Below are 22,706 nucleotides of genomic sequence, written 5' to 3'. Positions count from 1 at the left end.
ACAGCCGCTAGTGGGACATTCCGCCTGCCGGCAGGGGGCGGTAGAGTGGGCGGCGGGCGCCTCTCTGCGCCGCGCCGGTGATCAGCGCGAAGTCGCCGGGAGACCGAGGCGCCGCCATGGAGCCGCCCGCCGCGGCCTGGGGCCTCCTCGTATCCGCCGGGACCTGCCTGGGGCTGGGGCGGGGCGGGAGGGACCGGGCAGGCGGGGGGGGCCGGTGGGGAGGAGGGCAGTCGGCGGCGGTTTCCTTAGCTGCGGCGCAGAGCGTTGCCGGTACGGAGCTGCGGGCCGGGCGGCGGGAGCCGTGCGTGCTCAGCCTGGGTCGGCGGAGCGGCCGCTACGGGTGAGTGCCGGGCCGCGGCGGGGGCTGGGGCCTGGGGGCCGCTAACGGCCGCGCCTCGCGGTGGGGGGTGCCGCGGCAGCTCGGGCCTGGGTCGCCCGTGCCGGTAGCGGGACGTGAGGGCCCGGCCCGGCCCCGGTTGTGCGCTGGCGGAGGCGCCGCCGCCGAGGCCGGTGTGGCGGTGTGCGCCGGTGAGTCAGGCTGGGGCTGCTGCTGCGGGGGCTCGGGGGTGCGGGCGCTTTGTCCTGGAACGGCTCGTTTGTCTTCTGCCGCCGCCGAGCCCCCAGGTCGCCGAGCTCGTACCGAGCTGGCCGCGGCCGCCTCGGGAAACTGAAAATCCGCTGAGGTACCGGGGCTCGAGAGGGGCCGGGAGGCAGCGCGGGCTCCGGCGGCCCCGTCCTCCCCCGGCGATCTCCCTCCAGCCTGGGAGACGGCGTCCTGCGAACGGGGGAGGAGAGGTCCGGTCTGCAGCCGCGGGTCCCCGCGCCGTGCCCCGCTCCTCGGGGCGTCTCCCCGCGCTGAACCTGCCCTGGAGCAGCGAAAGTCGAACGGCGGGTACTGTCCCACCGCAGGCCCCCGTGTCCTGCGCGGCTCTGAGCTGCTTTTCCCCTGCTCGCCTCCCATCCCGGGACTGCGGCAACAGAAATCAAACATTGCTTTTCTCTGTAAATACAGCTCTTGGGCCTGTATTAGCGGTTGTTTGTGTATGAGGAGGAAGTCGTCTCTGTGGTTTTACAAGCCTTTTTTTTGTCTCCAGGATAGTTATCCATTCACAGGAGAAAGAAAACTCCGATCCGGATTACATTCCCATCAACAGCCGCTTTAAATGCGTACAAGGTACTGGCTCTCCTGGAGTGGGCTCTCTTGCGGTGGCAGGAATCCACTGCTGTTCATTGGCAAAACCTGAGTTTAGTGACGTTTCTTGACCTGAGCACCCATAGAGGTTGAATGCTTCCCCGTGAAACTAGAACTTGCAGCTGATGGAATCCTGCTTCTTCCTCATTGGAGCGGGTGGTCTTTCCATGTCAGCCTACGGCTGTGAGGAGCTTGGCTGGTTCGGCTCAGTGTTGAGCTTGGCATCGTACAGAGCCAGAGCGTTCAGTGCTTGTCTGTGCTGGCTGACGTTTGGTCTCTGCTGGTGTCTATCTGTCCATCTTCTCCATAACGGCAAGAGTTGGGAGCTTTAGTCTGATTTCTGCATGTTTAGATCAAAACTCCTGTAAGGTCTGGCAAGCTGTCAGGTCCAAGCAGCCGCCCATGGAATGGGAAGGAGCTTCAGGCCTCGTCCTTATACCCTTCGGTGTAATTCAGCATGGTTCTGCCCATCGTTCTTGCTGTGTAGACAACCCCTGAAGTTCATTGTCAGGTTGGCCTTTCCCAAAGGAGCCACACTGATGTGGAACAAACTGTCCTGCTGTGCGAGAACTCTGAGTATTAGGAATCTCCCCTGTGACATTTTGACTGTGGGAAATGACTGTCCAGATATGACCGTTCTTTCTGCCAGAGCCGTTATTAATAGTACAGATGCAAATTAAAGCTGTTTGTTCCTTTGTGTGGCTAGTAGCAGACAGCATGCTTTTCTGAGTACTCAATTACTGCAGCAACTCTCTTGATCCTGTTTTTCTCTTTTCCAGAGGCAGAAGAAACTCTACTGATTGATATAGCTACAAACAGTAAGTGTTATAGCTGCAGTCGCACGGCTAAAGCTCCTTTCAGGAAACAGGCTGCCTGTTGGGCACTGACACACACGTGTGTTACCTACCACATCATAATCTTCCTCCATACATTGTGTTTGTCTTTTGATCAAGCAGGGATTGTATTTCCTCTGAAGTTGTCTGGCTCATTTGGACAGCCAGTTGTCATGACAGACATGGTCTTAAATGCCCAGATCGATGTATGGGCAATTGGTCAAACTTGAACTACTTAAGTTTTTTCTCAAGGCCCTGCATTGCGCTCGGAACCATTCTTATCTCCCTTCTGTTTCTTTGCCCTGCACTTGAGCCTGATTACTATCTGCCTTTTACAGTGTTGGCAACGCTCTATTTGGTCACCAATTCTGCTTCCCCTTTCAAGAAAGTTTTCTTAATGCTTCTAGAGCTCTTCTCTGCGAAATCGCAGCAGGGATACGTATTCCTAAAACCAGGAAAACGTGACTGATGATACCCCAAGGGAAGTGGGAGTGGGGGGGGGTATCTCACAAGCACAGGGAAGCCAGCTTAGGTGCAGATTTCTGTCAGAAAAAAATAGCTGGAAGTTGGCTTTCATGGATGAGCTCAAGGGATGCCTAGAATGCCTGGTCACTCTCAGGGCATAATATCTGTGAACCAGCCTTGAGTGACCCTGTGAGTCTGTGTTTATGCCTGAAGCAGGCTGTAAGGTCCGGATACAAGGTGATGAGACAGCAGAGCGGCTCTTTGAAATCCCCGATGAGGAGCGTTGCTTAGGATTCCTTTCAGAAGTGCAGAGCATACAGGAAGGTAAGCAGAGCTGTAGTTGTGTCTGTGAAATCCTCTGACTGCCAGCAGATTCTGACAGGGCTGATTTTTTTTTTTTTTTTTTTTTTTCCTCCAGCCCACCTGAAAGCTTCTCTTCCTGAACCAAAGGACTCAGCCAGCTGGCATCAGGTGGAGAAGAACCTCCCGGGTCTATCGCAGGCCTCTTCTTCGGGTATTGAACTGTCTGTCGCCTTTGTGTGCTCTGTGTTCTGGAGGGTTATGGGTGCTCAGGGCAGGGAGCTGTGTCTGAGCCTGTGCTCAGCAGCCTGGCCTCTGCTCTGCTTTCTCACTTCACGTTACCCTGCACAAAAATAAAACATCTCTGTCCTTGGATTCTGTTGCCCTGGACTGCTCATTCCTTCTTGAGTGGTGTTTTCTGCCTAGTGCCTTGGTTTGTGTATGTTAAGCTCCCTCCTGCCTGACTTGTGGTTAATACCCCTTTCTCTGATTCCCTGAGTCATCAGAGTTGATATATTGCTTTTTCATTTTCTTTGAAGTTATATTTTTTTCCCCTCCTGTTCTGAGCTGTTTTAAATTGTTTCTGAGGGCATTGTGCTTGTTTTCTTCATTATAGGAGCTCTGGAGTTTGAGGATGACTTCAACGCTCTAAACCTAGAAGAGAAAAGAAATGTGCAAAACCACCAAACGGGATCTCGCCGGGAACCTCCACCTCCTCCTGTGCCTCAAAACAAGCAGTAAGTAACGTGGTGAATCTGTTCCCTTTTTTCCTTCTCTTCCTAGACAGCAGAACCGGTTTTAATTCTGTTCTTGCTTCCTTCCTAGATCTCACCGAGAGAGAGAAGGTACATCAAGAGACCAGCCAAAAGTGACTAACACTATGCGCAAAATGTTTTTACCCAGCACCCAGTCGGGACAAAGAGAAGGCCTCATCAAACACGTGCTTGCCAAGAGAGAGAAGGCGTACGTCAACCTTCACAACTTCAGGTTAGAGCCTTGAGTGCAGAACTGTGTGCGCATAGAGACAAAGCGGTTCAATTTCTTCTGCGAACTCAAATCCAGCCCAGGTTTGAAAGCTGACAACTGCTAATGTGTGGCCAGCTTGGGTGGCTAAACGAGGATTGGCGCAGACTGCATGCCAATTAGTGCCCGCAGCGCAGCTTCTCCTTTTGCACCTCTTCCCCTGCGTGTATCAGGTCTCTGGACCCTCAAGTAAGACTAAAGCAGTTGAGCAGAAGGAGGATAAAGGCAGCCATCCCACCACACTGTCCTAGTGTTGCCCCACACGACATGATAAGAGCCAGATGTTTGCTGGCCCCGGTGAAATGTCTCTAGTTCTGTAGCGTTCTGCGAAATCACCGAGATGAGTGTTGCTGAAAATGAGCCGAGCCTAGAAGAATTCTCAGTTACCCCGTGGCTGGCATGGCCCCTGCACGTGGATGGCTCGCGTGTGGGGTCTGCTCCCAGCCTGCACACTGCTGTGTGTGCACTGGAGAGACTGGGCTGGTGTGGTTGTTACTGTGGTTTCTAAAGGTTCAGCTGCTTTTGTGTTGTAGATTTTTTGTGGGAACATGGAATGTGAACGGGCAGTCTCCAGACAGCAGCTTGGAGCCCTGGCTGGTGTGCGACTCAGAGCCTCCAGACTTCTATTGCATCGGGTGAGTAGCAATGACCTCGTATTTACTTACGGTGCCAGGTTTCTTGTTGGTCTTGCTTGGGTACTGGTGGGCTGCATTAATTTTAGGTTCCTGTCATGTTCTCAGAGGTTCCCCAAAGCTGAGCTGTGTCTCAGAAGAGCAGTCTGAGGGGAAAGAGCCGTTTGGATGAGGCAGGATATCGGGTTAAACAAGGCTGGCGTGACATTACAAAATAGATTTTCCTTGAGGCATCTGCGGAGCTCTCTGGTTGTCTTCAGCCTAAAGTAATACTTCTCAGAGAGGTGGTGGCTGGAGTGTATCGCAATAGGGCACTCTGGTGAAATTCTGCCGCTTTATTTAGCGAATGGGAATAAGGAGCTTCTCTTCCAAGCGGAGCTGTTGCTAGAGGTTTCACATTGGACCTTCCTGTAGAAGGAGGGTGATGTGTAGGAGTGGTGGGATGCGCTGAGTTGGCTTGGTTTTTTAGGTTCCAGGAGCTGGACCTCAGCACGGAGGTTTTTTTCTACTTTGATTCTGCAAAGGAGCAAGAATGGCTGGCTGCGGTGGAGAAGTCCCTGCACCCTCAGGCGAAGTATAAGAAAGTGAGTTCTGTTCAGCCTCGTGCAGTTTTGTAATAGAGTTGGCATGACTGGGAGGAAAACGGGAATGGGCTTCCCCTTTCCTCACCCGGCCCAAAGAGTGGTGACTGGAGAAACCAAGGATGTGTCCTTGGCATGTGCATACCTATGCATGTGACAGGTAAGCCAAATCAAATCTGGAGAGTTGATTTCTGCGCCACAGTCATAGGGGGGTGTTGTACTTTGTGGTAGAAATTTATAAAGGTGAGAATCCAAGCAACTTTATAAAAGATGAGGTAGGTGTCAGGGAAGCAGATGCCATGCTCAATAGTAGTGTCATGCTCAACAGAATCATAGCAGCAGATTCTTTATTAGTGTTACCCTTTGTCCTTGTACTATAGAAGTAAGGTGTGTCTTGAGCTGGGAAATTAAATGGACAGCTTTTCCTTGAAGGAATGGGATAATTTATGAGGCAAAATCTTCCAGAGGTGGCTGCCTTGGGACAGAGTTGCTTCAGTTGTGGCAGCAGGACTTTTATTCTGGCTGGTTTAGAGCAAGCTGTTGTTTTTTTTTTTTTATCTCAGCTGTAGCAAACCTTTCCACTGTAGGTACCAGCCCTAAATACATTAACTAGTTTCCCCTTCCTCCTTAGCCCATGTGTTCACTGTCACACCCCTGTCCTGCTTGGAGTTGAGCTCAGCGGCTTGCGTCACAGGAGGAAAACAGCACCTTGCTGAACTGAGATTCATCGAGAGGGAGCCGGGGGTCATGACCTGAGCTGCGGAGAGGCTCGTGTTCCCATCCCTTTGCTTTACCTGAGTTTTAGGCGAATTTCTGCCACCCTGGTGAAAGGGAGAGACCAGGATACAGCTGCAGGCAGGGGAAGTGACTGAAACCGTAGATAAGACTTGTGGTCGCATGCAAATTCCAGTCCTGCAGAGTGGACTGAGTACTTGGGCTCTTCTAGTTGAATTCTCTGGTTTCGGCTTCTTCCTTCACTACGTAGACTTAATCTCAAGACACCTCAATGTTTTTGTGCCTCTAAAGTGAGCATGTAGACTGTGCTCAAGAAGATCAGGCCTTGTCTCTGTCTTTCACAGTGGCAACTCCAGAAAGAGACTTTTTGCATTAGAGATCAAGTGTTTTCTGAAAAGCAAACAGTTTGTATAGCTTGGAGATGGCTGCCGTTTGGTACCCCATGTGTCAGACACGTTTTCCTCGGGAAATAAGAACTTTTCTGTCCGTTCCCCTCTCACGCGTGTCACTGTAGTTCTGAGTAAGGTGAGCGCCGGTTCACAGCTGGGCCCGCAGCTCTCTGCAACATGCCTAACTAGAGCACTCGGTATCTTCCTCTGGTTGTTTTGTTGATTAGAGCACATCTTAGTGTAAAAGGCTGAGGCTTCATGACCAGATCTGCTATGTGTTTATGAAGTTTCTGTTACCTCGCAAGACAGCCCTGTTTGTAGGGAAGCAGCAGAGTGGGGAATGCAGTGAGCTCGGCACAGCTGCTGGCTACTGGGGGATGATGGATTGTCCTCCAGAACCTTGCTTTTGGGTCCTTTGGGTGGTGTTGCAAGCAAGGATTGAGTACAAAACACGATGAGGAACGGGGAGAGCCAGAGAAGCAGAACATTAGGCAGAGCAAGCAAATCAGAACTGCATTTCCACTGCCTTTCTGTGAATTTAGGATCCCTTTTATTTTTGCAGGTGCAAATGGTCCGTCTAGTTGGGATGATGTTGCTCGTATTTGCTAAGAAGGATCATCTGAGCAACATCAGAGAGATCACGACGGAGTCTGTGGGCACGGGAATCATGGGAAAGATGGTGAGTCACCGAGGCCAATTTGTTTCTTCTGTGTATCCATGCAAGAAACGGCACCATCTGGTTTTGTCCACCTGTCTGTGCCATCCCCATCTCCTCCCCGGTGTCTCGCCCGCTGCCTTCTCTAACGACTGCTGATACCTGCTCTCCCCAGGGCAACAAGGGCGGTGTGGCGGTGAGGTTCGTGTTCCACAACACGACCTTCTGCGTTGTCAATTCCCACCTCGCTGCTCACGTGGAGGACTTCGAGCGGAGAAATCAGGATTATAAGGATATCTGTGCTCGGATGAGTTTTGTAACTCCTGATGACAGTCTACCTCAGCTCAACATCATGAAACACGAGTAAGTTTATGTTGCTGTTTTCCCCTTTTGAATAATCTACATCAAGTCAGACTCACAGCAACAGGAGATTTTGCACAGAGACGTTTTCTGGCTCAGTAATATAACTGAAAACACCGAGGCCTTTGGTGTGCTGACGCTCCTGCAGTCAAACTACGTGGTCGCCTTCTCACTGCAGTGACTTGTGCAGCGTGTCTCTAACGGCCCTTTCCTTGCACGTTGCGTACAACGCTTCCATTTCAGCAGCACCCTTCCTGAGTCAGTGACTGAACATTATCGGCCTTGAAGGAACTGAGAGGGTTTTATGGTGGGAGTATGGGTAGGGGAAGAAAAGGGACAGCAGGATGGGCAGAGGCTGTGCTGTTTAGGCTTTTTTTGAGTAACAAGTGCTTATGATTGCTGTTCCAATTTCTTTTTAAATTAATTGGATGATGCAATACTTTTTTTTTTTTAATGAAGTGACAGTGGTGCTGAATTACCCAAATCAAACTCAGACCTGTACAACTAAGCATATAAATTAAGTTTTCTTAATCCTGACACAAATGATTAATACTTCTGTAGTTAATATTCAAACCATTTAAAAACTGAAAATAAAATGTAGAGTGGATTAGTACAGAAAAAATTTCAAATATTAGATTATGCTTGATAATCCACTAATGGAAATTTTGAGGTTTGACTATAAACAGGAAGAGCTTTGATACTAGAGAGCTGGTTAGATTTTAATCTTTAAGTGAAACCTTTATGGAGTAAAGAGTGAATGTGACAAGTGTTTCATTAGCTGCTGGTATGAGAAGGTGGCAGACCTGTTTGAAAGCCCCAAGAGAGCAGGTGCTGATGGGTGAGACAGGACAGAAACATCCTGGAGGCCGTAACCTCAAGAGGAACCTAACTCTGCTTTTGCCAGTTCTGCACCGGTCAGTCTCTGCTAGGTAGAAGATAGAGAAGGGACTGATCTGGCTGAGAGAAAGGCGGTAGAAAATGAACTGGTAAAACTGTGGTATCGCACGAGGTGTGAGCACGCAGATACATGCGCGTCAGCCTGCCTAACTGGTTGATGAGCAGGCTCTGCTTAACGAGCTCTGTCATTGCCCTCTTCTGTACACAAGAAGAGCCTGAATACTAGGTGGATTTTGTGTAGCTTAGAGGTCATGAAGCTTGGTGAGATACACTGGTTTCACCTCATTAGAGAGGTGCTGATGTTCTCAGGCCTTTTTCAGACTGAGGTAAACTCAACTAAGTCTTTAATCCCATGTGGGATTCCAAGGGAGATGGACGTGGTACTGTCATATCTGCTGCCACTAGAAATTTCTGCTGTCGGACTCGATCTTTCATGTCTCCTCCTGTCTTCCATGTGTCGCAACCTTAATCACCAGCAACCGTCTCATCTATTCTCCCACGCGCCTTTGTCCCTGTGTGGCCTGCAGTACTAACTACTGGCTCTTCTTTTCCACGTTTGTCCCTGTTTTCAGTGTTGTCATCTGGCTAGGAGACTTGAACTACAGGCTTTGTCTCCCTGATGCCAATGAAGTGAAAAGTCTTATCAGTAAGAATGAACTTCAGAAATTGCTGATGTACGACCAGGTCAGTGAACTCTGCTTATGTTTGCTCTGTGCTTGTGAGGTCATCTCGGTTTAAGATGTGCCTGTGCTTGGGAGGAGCTGGCAGATGCTCTGCGATAAGTGCCTATAGGCATAGACGCTAGACCCTCGAGAGAGCTCGGGGTGTCCTGGTGACAGCAACCCCCTAAACAAAAGCAGGTTGTACGTTACACCGGGGTTAACTGGGTGACTCGGGCAATGACCGTACAAGTGTCTTTGCATCTCATTGGAAGAGTTCTCTCTTACGTACAAACTACAAGCTAGGCCATGGGAATGTGTAGCAGCAACAAAAGCTGCTGTAATTGGTATCGATTTGGAGACCAGCGCTTGTGGCCAAGGTTCTCTGCTCAGCCAGTTTGACCTAAATTCTCTGCCGTAGTCTTCCTTGCTCAGCATTTCTTTGCAGCACGCTGAAAACCGAGACGGCACCAGATGTGCCTTTAAGGTGAAGGATTGTACCTGTGAAACATGAACAGAAATAGTGTAATATCATCTCTGACACACAATTTAACAGTAAATCTGATTGATTCTGTGCTGTAGCTCATTTCTGCTGTACTGCAGAGCTTCATACAGAAAACAACTGCGGGTTAGATTTTTGTGAGGAAAACAACTAGGAAATTTTTCAGAAGAGTAAATGAGAAAAGGAAAGCAGTGTCAGGTTGTCAGCCAAGCACGCTCCTGGAGGCTTTTGCTAAAATGATTGGCAGTGAAATATTAATGATGGTGATGCTTATGCCTGAAAACTAATGAAGGCATTTAGTACAAGTGGAGTAATTAATATTTCCCTTAACTATTGTTTTATGCTGCCTGCATGGTCTGGTAAGCAGCGCTGTGCCAATTTGTATTCTGTCTGCTCAGAAAACATTCCACTCGTGTGGAATTACCACCTTTGTTAAAGGTATAAGGTGTGAGAGGCAGCTGGGGGGTGTCTGGTGAGGCCCGTGGCTGCAGGTTGCAATTGCTCTGCCTATAGATCCACTGACACTCTGCTGTGTGTGTGTGGGGGGGGGGGGGGTGTTTGGGGTTGTTTCTTGGTTTTGTGGGTTTTTAAAAGTGTTCTTTTTCTGCTTTAGCTGAATATTCAGCGCACTCATAAGAAAGCATTTGCAGATTTCACCGAGGGAGAGATTAAATTCATCCCCACATATAAATATGACTCTAAGACAGATCGCTGGGACTCCAGGTAAATCAGCTGCTGACGGACATGCTTACCTATGACACAAAAAGCATTTTCTCACAAAACTTGATTTCCTGCTTCCTAGAGCTGGAAATACCTGTCAGTGTTATGGTGATGGCTGGAGTGCACAGGCAAGTTTGTACTCCTTCGTTTCCCCTTCTTTCTGAAATAAGCAGACCCTGTATACATTGACCAGGCATGTGCCTTAAACCTCGGTCGCTGCCGATGCTAATAGATGAAGGCGGGTAACGTATGAACACGCAGGTGGCCCTGCACTGGTGGGTTTTTTCTGCTACCAGGGACAGACAAACAGTATAAAAGGAACTGAAGAGATAAGGAAACGCTGTCTCTGAGTCATCCTGTCCCCTGACACCCGCAGGGGTGGCTACGCTGCGATAGCAGCAGTGGTTCCTGTGTGGTGCCTCCCACAGACATCTATGCATCTGCTGCAGAAGCTTGCTGTAAATGGAGAGACTCTCAAGAAGGAGTTCCAAACCATATAGTGATCGGATTTTACTCTGCCTGTGTTTATGAATCAGCACTGTAGTTAATCTGGAGAAGAATAATGCAGGATTCAGACTTCATAACATAATAGTAATGGCTGAGTAGACTTTCCATAGTGGAGACAATAAGCGGTGGATCAGATTGTAGTAGGCAGAAAGATCTGGCAGCAAAAGAAACTAGTGCAGCTTGGGTCACAGCACACACGGCTTCAGGCTGTGGAAACAGTCTCGTTTGAGGTTATTTTGTTTCCTGATGCTGGAGAGGTTGGGAATTTTAGCTACTGTACAGGGAAAGGGGAAGAGAGCAGAAGAAATATCACTTCCCTCAAGTTAAGTACCATGTTAGGAGTTCATCCCATCACTGCTGAGGCAGTCATTGATGATGGGGGTGGAGGGAGCTGCCTGGCTGTGAAAAGGAACGGCTTGGATGGTTTATCAGGATTCTTGGATTTCCCTGGTAACCTGTTTTTCTTTGTAGTGGAAAGTGTCGTGTGCCAGCGTGGTGCGATCGAATCCTTTGGAGAGGGGGGAACATAAACCAGCTCCGGTATTGCAGTCACATGGAACTGAAGACTAGCGACCACAAGCCAGTCAGCTCGCTTTTCCGCATCGGGGTAACTTTTTTTTTATATGCTAGGGTAGGATCACAGTATTGTCATGCATTCCTTCGGGAGGTGGTTATATAGTCAGGGCACCTTGGCTTATGCTGTTGCAAGAGGGCAGAGTAAATAAAAATAAGGTGTGTCTGCTGTGTGGGTGTGCTGCTGTTTGGCAGCCCTGCCAGGCTCTGGTCGGCAGATAGCTCGGCAGCTGTGGTCTTCGTGCGCGATGCAGTTGTGTAGCAGTGGGACAGTGCTGAGCCACAGTAATGCAGGTGATCACTGGAGTTTACTCGAGCAGGTGTGGTCACGTAGTAAATAAAGGCATTGCCGTCGACTGCTTTAATGATGCTGCTTAGCTTCTGGGGTATAACCCATGAAATCTAGTTCTAGAGTGGGTGAGCTACTGTTTTGTGTCCTCCGCAAGATACAACAGAAACCTGTAAATAGTTGTGCCTGTTGTTGCAATGTTGCCTCTGATGTGTTAAGAGTGCGTGTCACTGGTTCACATCTGAATTTCTTTGGTGGTGAATTGCTGGCAGCAGGCCTGGGTTTCCTAACGTAGTGAATAGAGACAGTCTGTGTCCATTTGTGCTACCTCCTGCTCCCTAGGTAGCTCACGTCTCCTTAAAGGAGAGCCTTTCTCCCCTTCCTCTGGAGAATCACGAGTAATGCCGTGGGATGCCAATGCTGTCCCACAGAGATCACCCCCAGTAATCTCCCAATAGCATGATCGGTGGCCAGAAGGACCCTAGTAACATCTGTAGGGGTAAAACATGTAAAGTTGCGTGTGCAGCTTGGAGGTGCGCCCATGCGTGCAAAGTCTCTTAGCCTTTCAGCTGCGCATAGCGAATGCTTAGAGAAATATTTCACTTCTGCAGTTTGCTCAAAAGAGTTGCTCTGAAGCTGGTCAGAAATTTTGTTGAGTGTTTTCTGATCTCCCACAGGTGAAGGTTGTGGATGAGCAGAAGTATCGGAAGTTGTTTGAAGATATCGTTCGTATAATGGACAGAATGGAGAATGACTTTCTTCCTTCGCTGGAGCTCAGCAGGAGAGAAGTGAGGATGAAACCTGAATCCCTGTCCACTTCCCAAACACAGGAGCCTTCGAAGTGCTAGAACTGTTTTTAAAGACTTCTATTCAGTAAACTGGATTATAGGAAATTGAACTTTATCCATTATCTTATGATCAGAAATTGGATTAGAAGGGACATCTAGTCTTGGCTTCTTGACAGGTCTTCCGCTAGGAGTTCTGCATTGTGCAGGCATCTCCCAGTTGTGGGTTGCCACTGCAGCATCTGGGTGCCTAGCTGTGTCCCCCATCATGGCCACTAATGAGATTTGTGTTTGCTCTTTGCTCTGCAGTTTGAGTTTGAGAATGTGAAGTTCCGTCAGCTGCAGAAGCAGAAGTTCCAGATCACCAATAATGGGCAGGTCACCTGTCACTTCTCCTTCATCCCAAAGCTCAACGATAGCCACTACTGTAAGCCATGGCTTCGGGCCGAGCCGTGCGAAGGTTACTTGGAGCCAGGTGAGCTTTACCACAGTTTCTACAGTGTGTTCTGGTGTAGACGGCCACCCCATCTCCATTCAGTCCCTCCCGTCTTTCCTGTGTCTCGCCTTTCTTGCCATCATCCTTGTCTGTCTTCTCAGTTTTGTGGCCTTTGTCCCTGCCACTGTGTGTTTGTCCTTGTCATCCCTTTTGGAGAGTGTCTATGTGTTCTTGAGAGCTCCTGTCTGTTGCAGATGAGAGCACGGACATCTCCCTGGATGTGTACGTCAGTAAGGACTCGGTAACCCTTCTGAACTCTGGCGAGGATAAAATTGAGGATATTCTTGTCCTTCACTTGGACCGAGGGAAGGACTATTTCCTTACCATCAGTGGGACCTACCTGCCCAGCTGCTTTGGCACCTCCCTGGAGGCCTTATGCCGAATGAGACGACCGATTCGAGAAGTGCCAGTAACCAAACTCATTGACCTGGTGAGTAGCAGCGTTCTGGAGCAGCTCTCTTAACAGGGAGAGAGCATATTCCCCTCTGTTTATTCCTAAAAGCAGGAGTAATGCCTTTAGCTTGGGTCAGCTGTGCTGGCTCTCAGCTGATTTACTTTTTCCAGAGCTTGAGGTGCTCTTTTTGTTATTTCCCTCCACCACAACCAATGGCTTTTGACAGCCTGTACTTTATCCCCTGTTTCTGAGTAGGTTCTGAATATTGTTTGGTGAGACAAAAAAAGTGATCCCAGCACCTTGCGTTTGTGTTAGCGTCACGTTGGTGCTGGCAGGCTCAGCTGGGTGGCACTGCTGTGTCGTGAGAGGTATGACTGAAACGCTCTCCTCTGAGGTGCCTCTGCTGCTTCTGCATGATGAGGAGGGCTCTGGGATCCTTTTCCTTCTGGGTGCTGGTGGCATTCGTGCTGCTCAGGGGAAGGAACAAGCAGGAGGACGAAAGAAAGGACTCTGATGCTGTTAGGTCTGCTGATGAGCACAGCAAAGGGCCAGTCTCACAGCCTCTCTGGCCAGTTCCTCTCTCACCGACCGCAGTGAGCAAGCTCTTCTGCAGTGCAGAGATAACTGTTCCTCTCCCCAAGCTTCACCAGCCCCTACCATCCGTATTCAGCCTTCTGAAGCCGCTTGCGTGCGCGTGTGGGGGTGCAGTTGTGCCCTAGTCACCTTTTGTCTTTTTGGTATCTTGTGGCTGTTTCTGAAATCAAGCCCCATTTTGGGGATCTTAATTCTTGCTTTCAGCCTGCATTTGTTCCTCTCTTCCGTTGGCCTGTCCTGGCCGTGCTTCAGTGAGGCTTAGCAGTTCCTGAGTTTTAGTTTGTTTACCCATTCTTGTTTAGCCAGAAAGCCATTTCTTTTTTGTTCACCTGAAAGATTAGCCCAGTTCTTTTAGTCTCTCTGACATGTGATACTTTTCCTCTCTTCTCATGTCTTGCAGTCTCATCCTCACATGCATACTTTTTTGTCCAGTGAGCTGCTGCTTTTTCACATCTGTAGATTTGACAGCTTCCGCTCCCCTCTGCTTGCACTTCCTCCTCTTCCCTTTAGCAGTTGCACCATGCCTCTTGCTGCCGCTTCCAGTTCCCACCTTTTGTGGTAGGTGTCTACTTTTCTCACAGGCCCAACATACAGAAAGACCATTTTTATACCAGAATTTTGATTTTGTACTCATGAGATCAGGCTAAGCAGAATCCAGGTGGCAAGATACAGTGTGTGCCTCCTCAGTTCAAGCAGCTTATCCAGGCCTCAGGCTCCTCATACTTTTCAGGATTCAAGTGAAAGTCAATCTTGTTCTAGAAATGTGTTGAACTTGGTCCAGAGCATTTCATCAGGCTTTTCCACCTGCTTTTGCCTGCTCAGTACTGACTTCTTGCTTGATAGATAGGAACTCAGGGCTAGACTTCTAGCCTCTGCCCTGGCAGACACACACTGTTACTTTTCTGAGAGTACTTTGAGGCTGCTTCTGCTTCCTTTACCTATAGGTTTCCTTCTTCTGTTATTCAGTGAAACATATAGAGGCACAGAAAGCAAAACAAATTGGAGAAGAGCACCCTATCCCAGTATCTGCAGCAAAGAAACAGTCTCTTGTGTCAGTGAGGTCAGTGTGACTGCGGTACTTCAATCGGAACATGTTAAGCAAGCTCAAAGAATACAATGTGTAACGGCCCAAAGCAAAATTTAGATGGTAAAGCTACTGTCATGTTAGAGCTATTTTAGGTCTTTTGGTTTTGATCATACCTGTGAGTTGAGAAATTCTTGAAGACAGGACAAGCCGAGCACTTTCTGCAAGAGAGAGTGGTGCACGTGCTAACCAGAAGCGTTTTGGTCCGGTTACGTGTATTTAGCTGATGTTTAGAGTGTGTGCGAGGAAGGCAGTGTGTTTGTGTATTAAGAACCATTTTCCCTCCTGCACTTGTGTAGTGTTAGGGCTTGTCGTTCACTGCATCGAGCATTTTTCTTGGTCTGGCTAGGCTGTACCTGTTGTCTTCAGCAGAGGGAGATCTGGAGATGCAGGTCAGTAAGGGTTTGATGCAGGATAGCAAAGGGTAGGTGGGAGCTCGTTTGGAATTGGCTCTCCTGGTTCTTCTGGGGGAAGCTGCTGACACTTGAGCATCTCACCTTTGGGATTTCAGTACTGGTGTCTCATTCTATTTTTTCTTGGGATCCTACTGTGGGCTTTAAAAAGCCTCTTGAAGAATCTTTGTCAGGAGCAGGTTAGTCGTGCTGAATACTACAGGAAGAGAGGTGAAGAGTGAGGCGAGCAGCCAGGTAGTTGGTGGTGAGACTAAGATGACCCAGTTAGGAAAGGAGCCCCTTTCCTGAGCAGCGTGGCTATCTGGCGTCCCAAACCTGTCACTGCGGTCCCTCCCCCTGTGCCTTGGAAGAAGAACCTGTGCCAGCTCGTGTTTGGAGCAAGCTGTTCTCTGCAAGAGGCCGGTCTGTTGCGGCTGTGTTGAAACTCAGCAAGCCTCCAAAGGAAGCAGGCACTGCAGAAATCGCAGGGGAGCCTGAGATGCTGCTCCCTCCCAGGTGTGCCCTGTGCCACCATGGCTGCAGCAATGTCTCCAGCTCAGCCCTTGAATGCATTTTGGTTGCTCCTGCCCTGAAAGGTTGATCTGCCCAAACTCAGCTTGGGCAACCTGCTTCTGTTTCCTCCTGTGGACTCCACCAAACAGTGTCTGACGCTGCCAGCCTGCACTGTGCTGGTCAGCCGATGCTGTGTCTCAGGATCGCCCAAGGGATTGGACATGCAGCCTGGAGGGGGCTTTGCCGTGCTCCTCCTTGCAGCGTGTTAATGCTATTCGGTTGAGACAGACGAGCAGCCTGGGGTTTTGAGCACAAACACTCATTTCCCTGACTATACACAAAGCTGCTTAGGGGGCCTGTTAGCTCCGCAGCTGCCACACACTCAGAAATACAGATTTAGCCTAGCGAATGTTTTATCTCTGCCCTGGTCACAAGGGAAGATGGCTGAAATAATACAGGGGTATTTATTTCTGACCAGGAAGATTCAAGAAGGCGAACTTCTTCCTGGCGGATGCCTCTCACCTGCCTGTGGCCTGACCGTTTGCTAGGGCGCGAACAGTGCTGTTGCAAGGCCCCTTTGAGGAGTTTGTAGAAATCCTGACAAGGTTGTGCGTCATGTGAGCAGGATTTTTGCTAATTGGCAGGCAAATCTCTCACCGCAGGTTTAACTTTGGCCATGTCAGCAAAACGTGTGAAGGACCTGGCATTCAGGGGGTTCTTGTAATGCAAATTAGGTTTCTGCTTAATCTGAGAGTGCGTGCTCTCTCTTAACGATACTTTCTCCTCTTCTCTCTTTCCCACTGCTCTCAGGGAGAAGACAGCTTCTTAGAAAAGGTAATGCAAGCAATTGCTGGGGAAGTCTGCTTCTCAATGGCTTGTTTGTAAAGAGTGAGAGTTTTCCCCTTGTTTTCTGAGGAGGGAAGGGGAGGTGGGTGCGGAGGAGCCTTGTTCCAGCAAAGCCTCTTAGCACAGCTGTGGGCTAGATGAGAACATGTAGGAGCCCAAAGTGACCCCGTAGCCAAGATGGGCCAGCCCAGCTGAGCTGCTTAAAGCTCACCAAATTTGCTTTAGGGGAAAAAAAATACTGTCCTCGTCCTAGCAGCAATGATAGATATTTCCAGAAAAGATTGGCAGCCCTTGATGTATCTGAATTAGCTCTAACCACGCATATAAGATGGGGTTCACCACAGCACCCCACAGCATGTGGGAAGAGGGCTGAATTAGAAAACCAAAGTCTTTTGCTCTTTCCACCTTCACGTGTCCTTACAGAGGCTGAGGGTGGACCTCACATAGACAGAAGTTTCTCTGCTTCCTCAGCCGCAGAGCTTGGGCTGCCAGCTTGCACCGCCACCGCTGCCCGAGCAGGATCACTGCCTTGCCTTGCGCTTGTGCTCTGCACTGGAGGCCAAGCGACTCAAATGTGTCCTTCGAAGGGCAAGTGGGAGATGCTGGGGGTGTGTGGCAGTGTTGTTCCTGCTCTCCCTGCGCTAGCTCAGACATTTGGTAACTTGTTTGAGCTGGCCACGTGCTGGCGTCCTGGGCTGGGTGACTTGTCCCTCTCCAGCCGTCAGCACAGTGACAGGGCAAAACAGGAGAGGGAATGGATGTTCCCTCTCCAAGAGGGGACTGAACTGGGGTGTGAACCAGGTAAAGCTCCCAGGCTCCTTCCTAGCAGAGGGGAAGGGAGGAGGTTGGTGCCTGCCTCCTGGGAATGTCCTTTTACAGAGCATCTTCCCTCCCGCGGGGACACGGACGTGCCTTCCCTTCCTCGCACACGGCAGGAGAGGGCGCTCGGTGCCCGGCCAATGCACAGGGGAAACCGGAGGCCCAGCGCGCCGCCTCCTCTTCCTCCTCTACCCTGAGGAGCCCCGAGCCTTCTCCTCCTCCTCTGCTCTAAGCAGCAGGCATCTCTTGCCTTGGGGGTCTCTGCAGCTCTCCGAGTCGTGCCAAGGGCAGCCTGGCAGAGTCGAGTCCTGCTCTGGCACTCAGCTCCGGTGCTGCGATGCCCTGGCAAGGGGATTTTCTGTTAGAGGGTCCACAGCTCCCAAAGAGGGTCCACAGCTCTCACCTTTTCCCTCTTAGAGAAAAGCTGTAATGCGCTTGCTTAATGTGCTGCTTCCAAACCTTCCCTGTGTGCTTGGAGGAGCGAGGCAGACTGCTTCTGGGTAAAATCCGGCGGTGTGCGGGGCAAAGCAAAGCTGTGCTGTGTGGGTATTGCCCATGCCGACAGGGCTCGTGCCGAGCGGAGGTGTCTCTGGGTGCAGCGGGGGCAGCTGAACCTAGCCGCAGCTGGCTGTGAGTGGTTGCGTGTGCCGCAGAGGGACAGCGGTCACAGTTGTCACGTAAGCTGACAGCTGAAATGAAGTGCTTTGCATTTGGCTTGTGGCGTTCCTCTCTGCTGGTGTCCTTGGGTTGTGTTCCTGCTTGTGCCGGTCTCTGGGCGCTTCTGCTGAATGTGTTTCAGGAGAGGAGAGCTGTGCATGGCTTCCTGCTCGGGAGCACACAGGAACGTGAGTGATCCTAAAGTGAGAGTGAAATCAAGCAAAAAAACGTTGATCCCGTTAAAGATTGGTGCGATGGAGATTTCTGAGCAGTTGAGCTTGTCAGCTGTTTTGCATGAGTAAGTGGGAAAACGTGACAATGGTGTCAGGCCAGTCTGTGTTCTGCAGAGACCTCTCCTTCGGAAAACGAGGAAAGAAACTTTAGAAAACTGGCCTGGTTTAGAGCCCAGCGGGCAGACACGGTCGGAGCCCACGGGATGTGGAAAGGCAGGTCCTTGGCTCTGCCTCCAGAGATCAGCTGGATGAGCGGGGCGCGGTGGCTGGGTCAAACCTAAAACGTGGAAGCTAACGCAGCGGAAGGACTTGTCAGGGTCCGGAGCGTCGGGTGGGAGTTGCGGTTTGGCCAGCGAGAGACCCATCCTGGGGGGGCTGGGGGGCTCCCCTGAGCTGCGGCTGAGACTCTTCTGCATCTCGTGGAGGACCAGGCGGGTGGTTCTGCGGGCAGCGGGTGGAGCGGGGACTGACAGAGCGATGGCTCTGTGCTGTAAAAGCGAGTAAGGCCAAGTGAGTCCCGGGTCCTGCTTCTTCCCCTCCGCAGGCTTTTGTTACCAAGGTCCTTCCAGAGGGACCGAGGTTTCCCTGAAACCTTCTGTGCTCTTTGCCACCAGGAGAAATCCGTTCTGCAGCTGGGCTCCCTGGACAGTGAGGAGGCGAGCGGGATGCCGCTGCAGGTGCCGAAGGAGATCTGGCTCTTGGTGGACCACTTGTTTAAGCATGCCTGCCACCAGGTGAGGGAGAGGGCCTCTGCCGTGCTGGGAAGCTCTGGAGAGCTTGGTGACCTGATACATCACCAGGAGCTGGAGATCAACTCCAGTTTGGTATTTGTAGGGCAGGGCTCCTCCCTGGGGGTACCAGCTTTCACCCCACTGTCACTATGTGCCTCAGCCTTTGTGAGGAAGGTGACCTTGTCCATCCCTGTGCTGTCTTTGGCAGGAGGACCTGTTCCAGACTCCAGGCATGCAAGAAGAGTTGGAGCAGATCATTGACTGCCTGGACACCAGTGTCCCTGAGACAATCCGTATCCTTGCTTCGCCTGACTTTCCCAGGAGCCTGCTGGATCCCAGCTCTGCTGAGAGAGCTCCCTCTTGGGAGAGCTTGTCTGCAGCCTTTAGCTGGCAGGGTCCCTGCTGGGGGATTGCTCCCCTCTGTCCCCCCAGAGATAACCTCTCTGGAAGCTGAACGTGTGCTGGCTGAAGCAGCCATGGGGCCAGAGCTCTGGAAGCTTCTGGAAGGTTGTGTCAAGTGCAAGAGCTGATGAGGGTGGATGCTGGGGAGTGTGATCTGCAGAAGGGGATAGTGGAGCAGAGAACTTCTGTGGGGCTAGAGGGTGGGCAAACACAGTGCAGGGTGGACGGAACAGCGTTCTCCGTGGATGGGGACAACAGAGGAGGAGGAGGGCAGCTTTGGTGTCAGGGAGCGGTTAGGCAGGCAGAGAACTTGCAAGAGCTGCAAGGAGGAAGCGGAGGCTAAGCAACTGGGAAGGAGGAGAGGCAGGAAGCAGACTGGGGAGGGAGGTGGTCCATCTGCTCAGCATGCCCCTTCATTCCCACCGGTCCAGCGGGCAGTAACCACTCTGTGGCTGAAGCACTCCTCATCTTCCTGGAGGCTCTGCCAGAGCCAGTGATCTGCTACGAGCTGTATCAGCGGTGCCTCGACTGGTCGCACAACAGCCGGCTGTGCCGACAGGTACGGTGCTGTCTCTGTCTCCGTCTACTTGCTGCAGGCTCGGGGCAGCTCTCGCTGCTGCTGTGAGCTCTGCCTTGGTCCTGGGGCTTGCTGGGTCCCGGTCCCTTCCCGTGAGCTGGCGAGGGCCTTTGGGAGCAGGATGACCTGGGTGCTCTGGCAGGGCTTTCCTGCCCCAAGGTCAGCACTGCAGTGTCTGCCAGCAGTCCTGGTGGCTTCCAAAGAGAGCCCAAGTGTGCCCTGTGTCACCCTGAGCACATGGGGACTTAGCAGCTCCGGGGAGTGGCAGAGCCTCTGCTGGTCTCTGTTTAAGCACCTGCTCAGGGCTGCAGTTCCTCTGCTTCCCTTAAGGACAATGAGTGGCTCTTAAGAATAGCTGGTGGGGCAGCAAGCAAGGCCAAGCATATCCTTGGGCAGAGGAAGAAGTTTTGGGGGCTCATTTTCAGTATTGACATCAGGAAACCTCTTGTCCTGGTCCTCTTGCTGCTGCTGTGCAGCCAGGGGGGTGAGAGCTGGGATCTGACTGGAAATGGGCGGGAAGCAGCCCAGGGCCGTGGTAGTTTCTGCCTGGTGACGCAGTTATCCTCGGAGCAGTGTTACCAGGAGCCAAAGCCCACGAGTGCCATCAGCGCTAGGCTGCAGCTGGTGGCTTGTCGCTGTCTTTCTGGGCCTGTGGCTCGTGCCAGGGGTCACACAGTGCCCTCAAGGCAGCAGGAGGGGGGATGCTGCCCATCTGGAGTCCCGAGTGCCGCAGCGTGCCCAGGCTGCAGCGATGTGAGCTCGGAGAGCTTCCTGTCTCTGTTTTCTTTGCAGGTGATTTTTCAGCTGCCTCGTTGCCATCGCAGCGTGTTTCGGTACCTAATGTCGTTCCTCCGAGAGCTGCTGAAATACTCAGAAGAGAACAACGTCAGTGTCGCCATGATCGGTAAGTGTGTCGTTTCTCTGCTCCGCTCCTGCTGCCCTCACTGAAACGTAACCCCTTCCCAGCACCGTTCAAGGTTTCCATTCCTGACCATTAACAAATTTTGCTTCCCTCTGCAGCCGCCTTGTTCTCCAGCCTCCTCCTACGCCCCCCACCCAATCTGATGGCAAAGCAGACTCAGCAGGACCGCCAGCGTGCCATCAACTTCCTCTACAGCTTCCTGCTTGCCGGGGATGAGGAGTGACTCCTGCCCGCGTGCCAAAGCCGAGGCCCGTGCCGCCAGCCTTGCCCTGAGGCCGGGCCTCTGACAGCTCCGGAGGGGTAAGAGGCTCTAAGCGACTCCGAGGGCCAAGTTTACAGTTGGAAGGGACGTGTTCCCCTCTCCTTCCCGCCGCTGTACCTACGCTGCAGGGGACCTGCACACTCATTGCACTGCCATCCACGACAGGAGCCTCCTGCTTTCTCCCTGGGAGCTGGGTGGATCTGTTGATACCCAAGCACTGTGCCAGCGGCCCCATTGTCCCGTGGCAGTGTCACCAGTTCCCCGAGCCACGCTTCTCTCTCCTTTTCACCCCCATCTCCCTGGAGCCGTTGCGGGGAAGGGTGGAGACTGCCGGCACTCTTGAAAGGCTGCGGCACGGCTGGCTGGCGCTCAGCCTGCTTGCTGCATCCCTGTGGGTGTGAGGCACGCGTGCTGGTGTGTACTGACTGTACAGCTGAGACCCCACGCTCTGCCCCAGACTGGTGTGGGACATGTGTCACCCTCTGCCATGCAGCAGACCAGGCCAACCCCGATGCACCATCACTGTGCTAGGAAAGCTGGACCGTGGCTCTCCCAGGAAGGTTATCTGGGCATCGGGCCTCTCCCCTCCCTCCTGTGTGCCCTGCACCCCAAGTCTCTGCCTGCACTCCCAGCCTTCTGCCAACTCACCTGGGCCTTGCTCTCCTCTCTCCCTTCTGGGACACAGGACGGTGGAGGATGTGGAGGGGTCGGGGAGCTGCACTCTGCTTCTCCAGGGCTGTCCCTGTGCGTGGCGGGGAGCAGGACGCAGCTCCTGTCCCTCCCAGCCCTGCTTGCAGAGCCACGGGGGTAGGACGGGTTGGATGCTGTCCTTATCCCCTCCTCGAGGTACTACCAGAGGGTCCAGGCTGGGGGGAGCAAGTGATGGGGGGAAATGAGCCAGAAATCCACCTCAGGGCCCTGAGGAGCGGCTGTGGGGGCCTCTAGTGCCAGGGTCACACACAGCTGGAGGGGGGGGACAGCCCTGGGGACCGGCAACTGATGGGTGCAAGAGGGAGGCCTGTCCCACTGAAACACTAAACAGAGTCCTGCCCGCTTGGGCCAGGGGTTGCGTGGCCTTGGCTGAGGGAGGCCACAGCCAGAGATGTGGGGAGCGGGGGGGGCTGCGGTCCCCCTACGGGTGTCTGTGGTCCCAGAGCCCCCACGGGTGCCCGTGCGGCTCCGTGGTCCCTGTGCACTGGCTGAGCTGCTGGGGGCTCCCCTACCTTGTGGCTTTATTTTTGCTTTTTTTGAAAATTTTTAAATTACATAATTTATTGGGAAATGGTTCATTCCAAATAAACCTCCGTTGTGCAAGGTTTTGCGGGGTTGCGCTGGGTGCTCACACCGAGCCTGCCGTCCCTCACGTAGCTCTGCGCCGCGCGGCCTGGGGGTGGCTGCTGCCGGGCTGCAGCATCCCGTGACGCAGAGCTGCGGCTCGGCTCCGCCGTCCTCCCTGCCCGGGGCTCCGGGACTCTGTGCAAAGGGCTGGAGCCTTCCAAAGGCAGCCGCGTCCTTCCTCCGCTCTCCCAGCGCACCCCGGCAGCACGCCGGGCAGTGATTCTCCTTCCCCCGGTCCCTGCTGGTTTAGCTCCTGGGCAGCAGCTTGCGGGCTCCTGACACGCAGGAAACGTGCGGCCCCACGCCGGCCGCCTCTGCGGCAGAGTGTCCCGGCACGTGCCACACCGGG

General features: G+C 52.3%; 1 protein-coding gene across 4 annotated transcripts; it reads left to right on the top strand.

Moving 5' to 3' along the window:
• The first annotated feature begins 32 nt into the window (after positions 1 to 32).
• On the top strand, positions 33 to 22,337 carry OCRL (OCRL inositol polyphosphate-5-phosphatase). Of its 4 annotated transcripts, none has more exons than XM_054839241.1 (24): positions 33 to 149; positions 261 to 340; positions 1,095 to 1,174; positions 1,972 to 2,010; positions 2,707 to 2,814; positions 2,909 to 3,004; positions 3,407 to 3,527; positions 3,616 to 3,777; positions 4,347 to 4,448; positions 4,915 to 5,029; positions 6,713 to 6,829; positions 6,981 to 7,168; positions 8,635 to 8,746; positions 9,837 to 9,946; positions 10,922 to 11,057; positions 11,990 to 12,100; positions 12,407 to 12,572; positions 12,788 to 13,023; positions 16,381 to 16,404; positions 18,740 to 18,859; positions 19,065 to 19,149; positions 19,690 to 19,817; positions 20,628 to 20,739; positions 20,856 to 22,337. In XM_054839241.1, the coding sequence occupies exons 1-24, from the start codon at positions 117 to 119 to the stop codon at positions 20,978 to 20,980; spliced, it is 2,706 nt and encodes a 901-aa protein (XP_054695216.1). In that variant the 5' UTR covers positions 33 to 116; the 3' UTR covers positions 20,981 to 22,337. The 4 variants fall into 4 exon arrangements, with proteins under 4 accessions (XP_054695216.1, XP_054695215.1, XP_054695218.1 ...); XM_054839240.1 differs by having other exon boundaries at positions 2,704 to 2,814; XM_054839242.1 differs by lacking the exon at positions 16,381 to 16,404 and having other exon boundaries at positions 34 to 149; positions 2,704 to 2,814.
• Positions 22,338 to 22,706: the final 369 nt, after the last annotated feature.

Source organism: Grus americana, chromosome 12 (assembly GCF_028858705.1).
Source record: "Grus americana isolate bGruAme1 chromosome 12, bGruAme1.mat, whole genome shotgun sequence".
NCBI classification, from domain to species: domain Eukaryota; kingdom Metazoa; phylum Chordata; class Aves; order Gruiformes; family Gruidae; genus Grus; species Grus americana.
Note: the sequence above shows the minus strand (reverse complement) of the source record. Positions and strands in the feature narration are given on the sequence as shown.

Bases quoted from the DNA above. Each gene is read 5' to 3' on its own strand.
- OCRL (XM_054839240.1), top strand. From the start codon at position 117: ATGGAGCCGCCCGCCGCGGCCTGGGGCCTCCTC. The intron at 9,947-10,921 runs GTAAATCAGCTG...TTTTCTTTGTAG, and splicing joins ACAGATCGCTGGGACTCCAG to TGGAAAGTGTCGTGTGCCAG. The intron at 19,818-20,627 runs GTACGGTGCTGT...TTTTCTTTGCAG, and splicing joins ACAGCCGGCTGTGCCGACAG to GTGATTTTTCAGCTGCCTCG.